The sequence below is a fragment of the Chiloscyllium plagiosum genome, unplaced genomic scaffold (genome assembly GCF_037043375.1).
Source record: "Chiloscyllium plagiosum isolate Xiang-an unplaced genomic scaffold, Cpla_swu_hap1 HiC_scaffold_31, whole genome shotgun sequence".
NCBI lineage: Eukaryota > Metazoa > Chordata > Chondrichthyes > Orectolobiformes > Hemiscylliidae > Chiloscyllium > Chiloscyllium plagiosum.
In genome coordinates, this window is record NW_028270169.1 from 47,706,896 (window position 1) to 47,722,024 (window position 15,129).

The 15,129-nt window shown below is 41.9% G+C and overlaps 1 protein-coding gene across 10 annotated transcripts in view; it reads left to right on the forward strand.

The window, feature by feature from the left end:
- gtf2ird1 (GTF2I repeat domain containing 1) overlaps positions 1-15,129 on the forward strand; it is a 214,990-nt gene that overhangs the window by 167,417 nt on the left and 32,444 nt on the right. For 9 of the 10 annotated variants that reach the window (XM_087977503.1, XM_087977502.1, XM_087977506.1 and 6 more), the window contains 4 exons: positions 787-970; positions 1,972-2,000; positions 6,818-6,967; positions 12,804-12,851. In XM_087977503.1, the coding sequence (XP_087833629.1) occupies positions 787-970; positions 1,972-2,000; positions 6,818-6,967; positions 12,804-12,851 (411 nt within the window). The remainder of the gene's footprint in view (positions 1-786; positions 971-1,971; positions 2,001-6,817; positions 6,968-12,803; positions 12,852-15,129) is intronic. The other variant, XM_087977507.1, reaches the window with a different exon arrangement.

Below are 15,129 nucleotides of genomic sequence, written 5' to 3' on the forward strand. Positions count from 1 at the left end.
CCTCCATCCACCTATTGCACTCTCAGCTACCTTCCCCTCCCATTTATCTCTCCACCCTCGAGGTTCACAAGCCTCATTGAAGGGCATTTGCCTGAAATGTCGATTCTCCTGCTCCTCAGGTGCTGTCTGACTTGCTTTGCTTTTCCAGCACCACACTCTCAACTGAGACTGAGACTCAGACTTAGCCAAAGGAAGGAAGGCAGAATAAAATCCTGTATTTGTATAGCACCTGTCACAACCTCAGAATGTTTTAAAGCGCATCACTGTCACCCCAGTACTTTTGAAATGTAGTTGGTTTGTACTGTTGTAACTGCAGCAGTGTCTCTCCAAGCAGAAAACACACCCAATGTCTCTGCTAACAAAATGGACAGAGCAATGAAGTTGCATATTAAACTGCTAGCATCGCAGTAATAATTTCTAAGCTCATATTTCAATATGTTTCTCAACAGTGCTACAAATTCCATATCCTTGATTAAGACCACTCAAAGTTAATTGTTACTTTGCAGATGCTTATTAATTAATCATAAAGCTAGACTGTCTCAGCTCTAGTAATGTTAAAGCTGTGCTTTTATTTCCTCACTGTTGAGCATTGAATAAGGAGGTAGAGAATTACCTAACTGTTGCTTGGTGCTCCCTTCAACACAGCAGTTGAGTTTGGTAATGCATCGTGTGTGACATCATTCTGTGTCCCAGTCATCTGTGCCAAACCTTGTTTCTGTTGGTTTGTACACTCTATAAACATTGCAGAGCTGTAAGTGTGATAGCCCTGCTTCTTGTTATTTATAGGTGAAGCTTTAGGTATAAAATATCCCGTGCAAGTTCCATATAAACGGATAAAAAGCAACCCAGGCTCTGTTATAATCGAAGGGCTTCCACCTGGCATTCCATTTCGCAAACCCTGCACATTCGGATCCCAGAACCTGGAGAGGATCTTGGCCGTGGCTGACAAAATCAAGTTCACCATAACCAGGTAATCTCTATCAAAATAACCCTCTGACAAAAAAAAAACACAATTTACCAAATATTTCATTGTATCAGTATTTCTCCATCCATCCAAGTGAACGTGCATTGCACTTTCCCCACTGTTACAACATTTGATGGTGTAAAAACCAGAATTATATACACTATCCCAACCTGAGTCTCATTAACATTTTACATAGATTCAGAATTACGTTTTGATCTCTAGATTGCATACTCTTTGAATTAGTTTTTGGTGCCGTATCCACTTTTGTCATGGCTTGAAATGGTTTATGAACCTGGGCTGTCCAGTGCCTCCACTCTTCCACTGATTCACCAGAAACATATAAAATCTGCAAGAAACCTAAAGGTGGATGCTGGAGGATATATCCCCTGGCACTGGAGTCTGGAACTGACAGTCGCAGACTCAGAATAAGGGGCCACCCATTTAGAACCAAGACGTGGTGAAATTACTTTACTCAGAGGGGTTGTAAGTCTTCAACCTAGACAGTGGTAGATGCCCAGTCATTGAATGTATTGATACAGAGATGATAGATTTATTTATTTCTATGAGATTATCTCTCATTGTTTTAATATCCAAGGAATGGTCGACTTGCTCTCTCCTCGTCAGGCAATGCACTCAACCCAGGAACCAATCTGTTCATATTTGCACTTCCTTTAGGACAGGTATATCCTTCCTTAGTAACATGACAAAAATAGCACACCGCACTCCAGGCATCAGTGTAGTTGCAGTGATTATAATTCTACCCAAAATTCCTTGTCTTAAGAAAAAATTGGGATAGTGTAAGTGAGTCAAAGAATAACGTGGATACTGTGGGAAGGTGGCATTGAGACAGCAAATTGACTGTGATCTTAATGAGTTTTTGACCAGGATTGAAGAGTCAAGTAGCGTTTAGACTTATTTTCTTGATGTCCTAACAGGTTCAGTCACACTACATTCTGATGAATGGTCTCACAATCTTGTAAAACTTGTATGCTTTTGTCATTTTACAGGCCTTTCCAAGGACTCATCCCCAAACCTGGTAAGGACACAAAGTTACTATCACCTTCCATTGTATTGAAATCATAGTAAATCATAGTGGTCATCGTAAATCCATAACATTGCCATCTCTGAGGGACTGTGGTAAAGAGGGATCCTTGGTGTTCAGGAATGGGATCCAAGAAGGTGATTGCAGATCCCTTACACTGCCAGTTCTCCCTCGTTGGTGTAGATGAGGTCAAGAAACAAATCCTAGAAACACAGAAGGTCACAAATTTCCAAGCCCATATTCCCAATGTGCACTTGTGGTGGGTGAAGATTTCCATTGAGAGCGCACATTCACAAGATTGACCTTCTCTTTGAGTGAGACATGAGACAGAGGGAGCTGACAATATATCTGATCCTCACATAAAGGATTGTGTGCTGGAGACCTGACCAATGAAAGACTAAGTCTTCTACTGTACGAAGTGGACAGCAATAAAGCTCAGAAATAAAACTTCAGCATGATTTGCTGGAATTATTATGGGCTGTGCTTCACTGCATAGCTGGGCACTGTCTCTCACTGGGCTGTTCTTCTGTGGATATGCAGATTGAGCCCAGCAACAGCTGCATGGCAGGGACTTATCTGTATGAAGGAGCTGGTGCACCATCCACTGTCGATCACTGACTTGCTCCAAGTAATGCAGCGAGGATTAATTTAAAGAAGCTAGCACTTGTAGCCGCTGGGCCATCTACTGACCCTACAAAGTAAGCACTGGAGCACCTCTGTCCCTAGGGATAGTGAGCACTATCTCACATTCCCCACTTGGAAGCAGAACCTATTTAGCAATTAGAAAACATGCAAAATATATCTTCACAAAAAGAAGAAATTGAGGTTCATGCATTCAACATCTCTGATGAACACTAATACTTGGTCTAATTAGAAATGCAGTGTGCTCACTAATTTGAGATTGGATAGCATGAAGCATTGTGTAAGGGAATGGTTCTAAAGGAGTTAATGCTCATGTTACATTGGCTCCACTTGTTTTATTAATATCTCACACAGTGTATGGGAGCCATACTCCATCTTGTGGATTTCTAAGAGCTTCCTAAGGTCCTTATAGTTATATCTGATCAAATGTAGTTCTATTTATTGCTATTGTGGAATAAACGTCTTGTTATCCAACAGTATCTAGTTTGTAGAAACTGTCCAGTTGTGTATCCTTCACTACCAATCACTTGATAAGCCCAAGACAAAGGCGGATTGGTGACAGTGACCTACCTCATAAAATCCTTACTGAGCACCACAAGCTGGCAGAGTTGGCACATACCAAAAAGTAACCAGGCGTGGTCATCTGGGAAAATCCCACATGTTGTTAGTGGAAAAGGCTGCTGTGTACATCATCAGTGTGTTAAAACCATGGGAAATGGCCAATGTCATTTGTTGGACCAGATTATTTGGTGCTTGAACCATTCACATTACTTGTTGGCAGAAAGTCTGGTTATGTCATCTTGTTCTCAGTGAGGGTTTTACTACAGGGCCATGTTGTGCTGTTTGTGTGGAAATGAAAGGCTTGAATAGCGTGTGCAAATATGGCAAGTTTGGATGGAAATTTATCTGATATGGCTTGGAAGGACATGGTGAAATCAGAGTTCAAAGGTTACCCTATCAGCTATGATTTGCTTTGTCAGTATGGCTGCAGGACTGATCCTTATTCTGTGATAATTGCGCCAGGAATATGTTCTACCACTTGGAAGCATCTTCCATTATTTCCAGGTTCAAGGTATCGGGGCCTGTTTGGATAGGCAAGATGAGGACAAATCCTAAATCAGCACAAAAACCATCTTAACCTGGTTGCATGTTTTCTTTGGACCTCTCCTCATCACCACCTCTGAACCTCTCCCTCTGTCACCGTCTCCATAACATTGTTAAAACACAGCAATGCCCATATATACATATCATAGCATGAAATATCCCTGGATCAAGAAAGTGATGTAGTAGATGGAAATAGTTTTAAAGAAATACTTAAAGCTCTTTTGGTCTAAGAAACAACTCAAAGCTCTACAGGATTTTCAAGGAGGAAGACAAGTCGATTTTTTTAAATGAGAGAGTACTTAAAGCAAATTTGATAAGAACCATTAAAAGGCCATTCAGAGCTTTCCATAATTTGTATGAAGCATCAAATCAGTCTAACACACAAATCTGCCTTTATGCTCTGTGCTCGACTACAATTTCAGACACAATGCACATTGGCTATCAGGGGTCAAAGTATTTTCCTCTGAGGGTTCTTCCTGAGATTTTCTCGAGGGCTACTTTTGATTTCCTCCATGGCTAAGATTTAGTTTTGAAGAGTTCCTTTTTCAATCCCACTCATTCTTTCATGAGGGAATGCAAGCATATAGTAACATTACCTGCTGCATTTGTATTGAAAGATATTTGCACCTGCACAGATGTAGAACTAGAATAAGTCATCATTATCCTCAGTAATCATCTTCAATCTATTAAATTTGAAACCACAACACACACAAGGGATGCACTCATTTCCTAGATACTACAGTACTGAAATTGGCACAAAACCATAAGGATATGTTAGCAAGAATTATTTTTAAACTTAACTGCTATGAATGGGAAATGGAGATAATTTATTTTATTTTTCCCCATCCTCTGTCCAGAGGTTGTGTGTGTTTTTTTTTAATATCTCTTCCTTTTCTTTTGGAATTGGGCTATGATATATTTCCCCAACTCTATCTATGTTAAGTTCAATTTAAAAAAGACCCACAACAAATTCTCTTTTAGCCTGAAGACTGAAGTATGTTTTAATTACGCATTCAATCTTGGGAGTTGATTGTCACAACATGTGCATATAGAAGCATACAAGGAAGTAAGGGGGGAGGGGGGTGGCAAAGAAAGGAAAACGTTTCCAGCTAAGAATAATTTGAATAAGGTTATTTGACATGATTTTTTGTCTGAGTCCCAAAAATCTGTCCAGTCAAGGTCTTTTCAGGAAAGAGCTCAGATTCAGGTGGGTGCAGTTGGCTGAAGTTACGGAATTCACTGTATAGTTGATGAAGGTACAGCACAATAGTTGCTGGTGTACAGGTTTTGTCTACTTTTTAGGCAAAGACATTTTCTTCTGAAACGAGGTTTTGAAGGGGATTTGGATGAGAACTAAGCTTAGCTAAGCCTGATGTTTGATTATGGTGTCACTGATTAGATTGTTAGCAAACTGTTGTTAATGAAGGACTGGATTTTTTTAAACCAGACTGAGGCAAATGCATTATTAAAGTTTTTCTTTCAAAGAGCAGAGGGGCTTTAGACGTGTGATGATTCCATGAAGCAATCAATTCCAGTTTAAATATTTGTCTCTATCCCTCTGGCCTGGGGTTCAGTATTCAAGTTGAGTGATGAATGTGGCTTTTAGCACCTTCACAACATAACTTGGTTAAGCTTCCAAGCCAAGTCAAAACCTATTGGACTTCTTATGAGAGAGATGTTAGTTTCTTGGTGCCACTTCAGGTATTTTGGATTTTGGTAGACAGCTTTCATTCTCAGTCACTACTGGGGAGTGCAGCCTCTACTGTTCTTTTGTGTTTGCTGGCTGCAAGAATAATGAAGTCTGAGCTCTGTCCTGGTAACTGCTGATTATAACCTTCCAGAAATTGTCGTCAACTTGAATCATGTGATTGGCGGAAGCCATGTTTATTCCAGAGACGTCTACTTTAGAATGTAAACAATAAAATAGCGCTTTGAAAAGCTGTGAAGATCTCTCTCCATGTCTTGTGGATGTGACACTGACACACACTTCTACACACAAAAAGGCTATGGACATGGTTTGTGTGAACTGTGAGGTCACAGCTAAATGGATGCATATTTCTCTAATATGGTCACTCTATTAAGTAATTCACAATATGTGAAATGTTTTGAGATGTGATAGATAATACTTGGTGCAAATTTTTCTGATTATAAAACTGTTTAATATTAAATTATCCAATTTAATTGTTCATTCCAATAGCATTTGCTATATTTCCCCCATATAGTAGACCTGGAACTACTTCAGGCATAAGCTAGAGACTCCAGTCATTTGTAAGACATTCATTACTTTAGTGAATTCAAATTTTCCTGGTTCCCAGATAGCTGAATATTCTACAGTTAAAAGGTTTAATTCTGTTCTCTCCCCTTTAAGGACTCTCTTCCTGTCTCCCATTATCTGTCCATCACCTCCCCCACCCTGGTACAATCCCACAATCCCTTGCCAGTTCCTTGTTTTCCTCCCTTGTTACAGCCTCTTTACAGCACCCTCTCTGACATTTATTGGCAGCCCATCTTTCCTGTTGGCAGCTGCTCTCCCCTGTTTGCAGCTGTTCACTCCCCTTCGCAGCGTCATGTCCCCACCCCAAGGGTCCCTTTGCTTCTCGCCCACCGCCGGGGACATGGCAATCTCATTCACTGCTGCCGTCCACCACTTCCAGTTGCAGGCTGCTTCTCTTATTTGCTTACTGTGGGCCTACGAGCAACAAGTGCAAGAGGGAAAGAGCCTGTGACTGGAAAGTCAGCTCCCCACAGATTCTGTCCATTCTATTCATGGGGTCTACTACTGGCCACCTGTATGATTGAATTTTTCTGGGCATTTGTGGGGCTGAATCTTTCGGGTTGTCACTGCCATGTGTAAGGAGCATTGTTGGGCATGGAGCAGACCTTAGTGAACCATGCCCAAGAATGCAAGGTGCCAGGCCTTCAGTGCTCCCTGATGTTATGGACCACCTGACAGGCCCACTTTATCTTCATCGTGAAGAGTGATTTCTTTAAAGCCCTCCTCACTGGCCTCTCTGCTTCCACCCTCTACGCATTCAGCTAATCCACAACTCTGCATTTCCCACAAGGCCTGCACACTCATCAACCTTATCCTCACCCAGTGCCGCTGGCTGCCTGTGTCCCTGCAAAAGAACTTCAAGATCCTCAGAAGGCAAAATGCTGCTGGAAATCTGAAATAAAAACAGAAAATGCTGGAAATACTCAACGAAATGAAGAAGGTAGGGTCACACTTTCAGATCTATGACGCTTCGTCAAAACTGTCTGAACTGTTTCCTACATTCCAACAGTGACTACTCATTGCAATCCATTGGCTACGAAACATTTTGCCCTATGATTGTGAGCAGCACAATATAAATATTGAAGTTCTTTACTCTTTCCTCCCTTCTGAGTGAGGAGGTTGTCTGAGCAGGCAGCATAACAGTGGCTTCCACTGTGGTACTAATGGAGCTGACGACTCAGTCCATATTGTGAAGTATTAGCTCCATGATTTGTCTGAAGTCTTGCGAGAATTTGGAGCTGAACTCCTTCCTACCCCAGGAGATTGTGCGTGAGGTTTTGTTTAGTGGCCTGCCCAATGCTTCTGTCATTTCCAGCTTGACCTCCACCAGCCCCTTTGGTAGCCTGGACCCTTTGACCACGTCCGGCAGAGTGAAGTCAGCATGTAGCCTTGCCCACTGGTGTGCTAGTACCTATGCCATCCCATCGCCCTTGCCCAGTTCCTGTAAACGTAGGTCCAGTAAATCATACTGTGCAGAAAGTGTGCCACTGTCTGGGCTGGTTCTGAGAATCTGGTTGGGTGACAGTACTTCTTTCTGAAGACTTGCCTACACTTTTTCAGGTGGTACAAGGTCTTCCGCATTCTCAGTGCTGAAAGGAACAAGAGTTAGCCTATGGTAGGAAGAAGTGGATTCTGGATTGTTATCCTGGGACATCACAACCAGTTACCTTTCGCACCTCTAATTGCTGACCTACCATCACTCAATTTAAATCTCCTCCAATCCCATAATCCTCTGAAACATCCACACTATCAGTTCTGGTCTCTTCAGCATTTCCAGTTTTACGACTCCACTGTTGGCGCTGCACCTTTTGTTGCCAAGGTCCGAAGTTGTAGAATTTCCTCCCTGAATCTCTTCACTTCCCTGCCTCTCTTTCCTCCTGTAACACATTTCTTAAGACCTCTTTTACTTTAGTGCAGTAGATTTTTGCTACTGAGGTGAATTGTCTGAATCGGGAAAGTTCCTGATTTGCTACATGTGTCCAAGGAGAAATGCCTTGTTTTAGTTGGGAAGGGGGGTTTGTGGGATATTGTCAGAGCTGCCTGCCCCAGGCACAGACAAGGGGTGACCACCAGGGCTTCCAAGTGTTGAGTTGGACTGTTTAAAACACCCACATTAATTCCTGGGATTTTGTCCCAGTTGTTTTGTCAAATAGACCTCTACCCTTTACTAATAGTCCCATGCTTCATGTATGCCAGCCTATCCCCTACCCGCCACCCTTTGCCCTATAAATCTTCTGTGCAAACTCTACAACTAGGTACCAAAAGCAGACAAAAAGAACCACGTGGAGGTGAAATAAAATGTTTAAATATGCATAACAGCCTTCATTTCAGTGTTAAAACCTCCATTCGTGAAAGCCTATTCAACACATCTAAAGACCCTCAAGTACTTAATTTCTTATAAAATAAACGGACTTGTATTCAGAAACCCAGATCAAAGGCAGCTAATCTTTTAACAGCCTCTTTAAGCTGTCACTCAATCTATAAATGTATGATCCCCTGCTAGGGTAATTGTAGGTTGTTGAAAGCAGCTGAATATTAATAATGGTCTCATGGTGGCCCTTGTGACAGTGTCAAGAAATAGTTATTGCAACTACTTCAGAACAGATTTTTTTCCAATCCTCACTGATCTGGGTAGGCATTTTATCTAATTCGTAAAGGGCTAACAATTTAACTAACCATACAACTTGACAGTTCTAGACCATCTCTTCCCTTCGTGGCCTTTATCGTTACTGCATAAACTTGTAACTCTCTCCCTGAAGGTGAAGGCTGTTCCTACAATGGAAATGGAATATGACAGAAGTGGGATCAGGCATTCCCAATCATGGTTACGTTTGCCATTTATAAAAGTCTTGGAGGCTTTTATGTCATGTTTTACTAACACACGATGCTGTTGCATAGTCATTGGTGCAACTCAGCCCTAGCCTGTAGAATTGGCAAGCAGTCTTTCTTTCAGGAAGTGAGAATCTCCCTCTTGCACAGTTAAGCTGCTACTCTGAATTCCATGCCATCTTCTCTTGCAAGGTAGGTAGTGTATGTTAGTGAGAGGCTTTCAAGCTACCCGGAGATTATAGTGGTTGAAGTAGACAGCTAATAGTATGTGAGGTGGGTAGTGCAGTGTGGTTAAACTTTAATGAAATGTGATGTAGTAATTGTTGGTGATTGGAAAAAAAAGTGGGTGAGGTAAGTTTTTAGTCCTGTCAATGTTGCTGTTCACAAGGAGAAAGTGAGGACTGCAGATGCTGGAGATCAGAGCTTAAAAATGTGTTGCTGGAAAAGCGCAGCAGGTCAGGCAGCATCAAAGGAACAGGAGAATCGACGTTTCGGGCATAAGCCCTTCTTCAGGACAAGCCTGTGAAACAATATCCTCACCTCAACTCTACTTAGATTATTATATACCTTGAGACTTTGCAGCCACGACCTGATTTCAGTGGTCCTGATATTGATGTAGTCTGCAAAGTCGTCTTGTGAGTCGATACCTGAAGAATGTGCTGCAGCACAGGTGCGGGTGCCTCTGGATTTCAGATCCCATGTATCTACTGCAGAAGGCAACATTGTTAAAAAAAATGCATTTAACAGAACTTATTTCTTTGTTTAAAAAAAACCAGGCAGAGCAACTCGCAGTTTCCTGACTCTGAATACAAGCCCAATAAATGGTAAAAATGAAACAAAATCAGAAATTGCTGGAAAAGCTCAGCAGGTCTGGCAGCATCTGTGGAGAGAAAGCAGAGTTAATGTTTCAGGTTCAGTAACCCTTCTTTCAGAACTTCAGTTCTGAAACATTAACTCTTGCTTTCTCTCCACACATGCTGTCAGACCTGCTGGGGTCTTCCAGCAATTTCTGACTTTGTTTCTGATTTCCAGCATACTCAGTTCTTTGTTATTATTTGTTTAGACACTAAGAATGAGCTGATTTGGCTATGAGATCTTGGGGAAACTGTTGAAATGACTAGTTGTTCCAACGAGCAACTATTCCCAGTGACAGTTAATAACAAGAGAATACAGATTTCAAGGAATTAACAAAATTCTCACCACAATTCTTTTGCTATTACTGAATGAGTTATGATGATTTGCAATGGGTTGCCTGAAAGGATGGTGGGAACAGTTTCAAAGATAACTTGTAAAAGGAAATTGACAGGACTGTACTGAAAAGCCAGGAGAATGGAATGGGTTGCAGAGCAAGGAGCTGGCACTGACATTGGGTGAACCCTGTGCACTTTGCGATTCTGTATTCTCTTGTCTTTGTGGAATATTTCACAATAGTTTTGAGAATTTCTTTGGGCCTTATTTTATTGCCGACTAATTGTCCCAGACCTGAAGCATGTTTTAGTACCCATCCTCAAATCCCATGTATGCTCAATTAGCCAATCAGCATCCTTATTAACATAGGAGAAAGTGAGGACTGCAGATGCTTGGAGATCAGAGTCGGGAGTGTGGTGCTGGAAAAGCACAGCAGGTCAGGCAGCATCCGAGGAGAATGAGAATTGATGTTTTGGGAATAAGCACTTCATCAGATTCCTAATGAAGGACTTATGCCCGAAACATCAATTCTCCTGCTTCCTGAATGCTGCCTGACCTGCTGTGCTTTTCCAGCACTACACTCTCCTTGTTAACATGACGTGTATCTGTTTTCCATTGTCCAATGAAAATATGGCATAGAGTCATAGAGATGTACAGCATAGAAACAGACCCTTCAAGATATCCTAAATCTAGTCCCATTTGCCAGCATTCAGCCCATATCCTTCTAAATCCTTCCTATTCATATACCCATCCAGATGCCTTTTAAATGTTGTAATTGTACCAGCCTCCACTACTTCCTCTGACAGCTCATTCCATACATGCACCATCCTCTGCCTCACCTTAAACCTATGATGTCTAATTTTGAACTCCCACACTTCTGGGAAAAGACCTTGGCTATTTACCCCATCCATGCCCCGCATGATTTTACAAGCCTCTATAATGTCACTCCTCAGTGTCGAACACTCCAGGGAAAAATGCCCCAGCCTATTCAGCCTCTCCCTATAGCTCAATTCCGCCAACACCAGCAACATCCTTGTAAATCTTTTCTGAACCCTTTCAAATTTCACAACCTCCTCCCTACAGCAGGGAGACCAGAATTGAATGCGGTATTCCAAAATGCCATGGCTTGTAGTGATAGCACTAATCCCATTCCTTTGTCCATTACAAATCTTGAGAGGTTTGGTTGCCATTAAATATTTGTAGTGTCCGTTCATCCTACAAGAACTACACAAGAATTTGGGGGTTGTCTTATCTACTTTCATTCTGACTCCTCCCAAACCTCACCAGTGCTGGTAGTCTCATCCATGCCTTTAATTTGACTTTTCTCAATGTCTCCAAGACAATCTCCTTACTTTCAACTTCAGAACTTCAGTTTGTTTAACTCACCACAGTTTGTGCCCTTTCCTGCACCAAGTCCTAATTCCTACCCGACTGAAATTGCATAGATGCTTACGCAATAAACTAAATTTAACTAAAAGGTATTCCATCCTCACAAGCATGTTGCTCAGTGCATTTCTAACAATAAGTCACTGTCAGGTGGGGTTTCTTTAATCCAATTGTGGGCACCTTTGACTGAAGCAAATTCCAAAAGCTTGCCAGTGCTCCTCAGGTCATGAAATCTTTCAGTATCTAATAGGGAATGAAACCAGAATGGAATAAAACTTCACTTAGTTGTGTGAACGTTCTCTGGAACAGGATTCGTTTGGACCTTGTTTTATTTCCAGTAAGTTCCTTGAACAAAAACTCAGCGATCATAGTCTGAGGTCAAAGCTGTTTCTGCCTCAATCTGAAAGAGGCACAATCTGAGTGTGATTAGCCCCAGTTAATGTGACACCCCTGGGAAGTCGTGATTGTAAATCACTGCAAATTGCTTATCCGAGTTGGGTGAGTTGAACCACACATGGAACATTGCATGGCGGCTCAGCAGAGATGAACTGGAAAACTGACTAAACCAGCCATCATTACATTGGTTTGATTGATGAAGTGTCTAATCAGGTTCACCTTGAAGATGATTAAATATCATTGTATGGTGCATAATAATCCACTGAGTGAGACTGGCTCTCACTTTACTATGACATGGAGTTTGAATAAATGGATCGATCCCATATAGTGTCATAGAGATGTACAGCGCGAAAACAGACCCTTCGGTCCAACTCATCCATGCCAACCAGATATCCCAACCTAATCTAGTCCCACTTGCCAGCATCTGGCCCACATCCCTCCAAACCCTTCATATTCATATACCCATCCAGCTGCCTTTTAAATGCTGTAACTGTACCTGTCTCCACCACTTCCTCTGGCAGCTCATTCCATACATGTACCACCCTCTGCATGAAAAAGTTGTCCCTTAGGTCTCTTTTATATCTTTCCCCTGTCACCATAAACCTATGCCCTCTAGTTCTGGACTCGCCCACCCCAGGGAAAAGACCTTGTCTATTTACCCTATCCATGCCCCTTATGATTTTCTAAACCTCTATAAGGTCACCCCTCAGCGTCTGACACTCCAGGGAAAATGGCCCCAGCCTATTCAGCCTCTCCCAGTAATTGAAATCCTCCAATCCCGGCAACATCCTTGTAAATCTTTTCTGAACCCTTTCAAGTTTCATAACATCCTTTCGATCGGAGGGAAACCAGAAATGTCAAAGTAAAATAACAGGAGCTGCATATTTTATTGTTTTTCTGATAGAGGTCTGCTTGTAACTTGTAACTGAAATTGATTCTTGCATTTTTTTTTATTTTCTGCTTTCTCCAAATTCAAGCACCTAGAAGAATAACATCATTGGAAAAAGCATATGCTGCTTTACAGGGTAAGATCTTTATTCTCTTTATTCTCTTTATTGTATTTTGAGAGCAACACTTGCAGTCATCCAATGTACATGGGGCATTGCATCATATTTCTGCTGGCTCCTTTCATTGACAGCACAAAGGTCTCTCCATATGGGCTAAGGATTGCACTGTCTGGTACAACACACACAATCTTGTTGCCTTTCACAATCCTAAAGCCAAAGGTTCAATTTATCATCACTGATGAATGATCACAGTCTTTCTAGTGATCTGTAAACAATATTGAAGCAGTTTTGTCACTTGCATTGAGTTTGAGTTTTGCATTGAGTTTTATTTCAGCCAGTGAAGCAGAGAGTGTCTGAGCTCCAGAATTTAGTTTCAGGGTACACGGTTTCATGTATGTGTGTTTGTGTTTGGGGATTTGGATGGGGGTTCTGTGGATAAACTGCTCAAAGACTTAGGAATGTGCTTACCTGTCATTGAGCAGGATGGGTCATTTTTTTACAGTGTGAAATAATCTTTTTCTCTTTGCAGATATTCTGTAGTACTTCTGTCAGTCATTACAACAGTGAATGCATGCAATGGGGGTAAGATAGCATGATCATGAAAAATAGGAGCGACAGTCAGCCATTAGGTACCTCAAACCTACTCTGCCTTTCATGAAGCTCGTAGCTGATCTAACTGTGATTGTAATGTCCACTTTTTCCTACCTTGGCTCCTGCACCCCACCCTCCCATCACCAGTAACATTCCCCGAACAATAAAAGCCAACATTCAATTTGATTTCCTAATTGCTTGTTGTACCTGCTTGTTAATATGTACAAGGACACCTAGATCACTCTGTACTGTAGCATTCTGCAGCCTCTTTTTATTGAAGTAATATTCTATTCTTGTTTCCAATGTGGGCAATCTTACATTTTCCCACATTATATTACATCTGCCAAATTCTTGTCCCCTCATTTAACCTATCTGTATTCCTTTGGGAACTCTTTGTATCCTCCTCACAAATTACTTTCCCAATGGTTTTGTATCGTTGCCACATTTGACTGTGTTACGCCCAACAAGACCATTACTGGCCCACCTGGTTCAGTTCTAAAGGACATGACTGGGTCTGCAGCAGGTGGTGAAGGAACCAACAAGACAGAAAAACAACATACTTAATTTCATCCTTCCCAGTCTGCTAGTCAGGCTGCTTCTGTCTATGACACTATCAGTAAGAGTGGTCATTGCACAATGCTCATGGAGATAAAATTCCAACTTTAATTGAGGATACCCTCCAATGTGCTCTGTGGCTTTTCCATTGATCTTGCAACTCAAGACGGGACACCTATGAGGTACTGGGCGATGACATCAGCAGCCAAATTGCACTTTAACCCAATCTGCAACCTCATGGCCCGTCATATTCTCCATCAACAATTACCTTTTGAGACAAGTGGTCAACCCTAGTTCAATGAAGAGCATAAAAGAGTCTGTGAGAAGCAGCACCAGGCATTTAGTGCAGCTAAAAAACAGGACTACATGTCCAAGTGCTAAACAGATCTGAGTGATTCCAGAAGTAATGGATCAGATCTCAGCTCAGCAATCCTGCCACATCCAGTTGTGAATTGGTGGAGGACAGTTAAAACAGGAGGACAAGGCTCCACAAATGTCCACATCCTCAGTGACGGGGGAGCCCAGCACAACAGTGTAAACAAATAAGGCTGAGCATTTGCAACAATCTTCAGCCAGAAATGGTGAGTGAGTGATCCAGCTCAACCTCCTCCAGACGTCCTTACTATCACAGATGTCAGTTTTCAGCCAATTAGATTCACTCTGTGATAAAGGCTTGGGATTCTGCAAATAATGTGGGCCCTTATGACATTCTGGCAATAGTACTGAGGAATTCTGTTCCAGAATGTGCAGCCCAAGAAAAGCCATTCCAGTACAACTGGCTTCTACCAGACAATGTGGAAAATTGACCAGGTATGTTCTTGACACAAAAGCAGTGCACGCAACATGCCCAATTACCACCCTATTGTCCACTCTCGATCATCAATAAATGAAAGCAGGGTCATCAACAATACTATCACGCTTGACTTGCTTAGCAGTAACAATCTCTGACATCCAGTTTTAGTTCCGCTAGGCCCACTCAAGTCTTGTTGTCTATCTAGCCTTGGTTCAAACATGGACCAAAGAGCTAAATTCCAGAGGAGAGGTAAGAGTAACAGCCTTTGACATCAAGGCCACATTAGCCTGAGTGTAGCATTATGGAGCCCTAGTAAAAATGGAATTGTGGGAAGACTGGCCACAGACTGGAGTCATA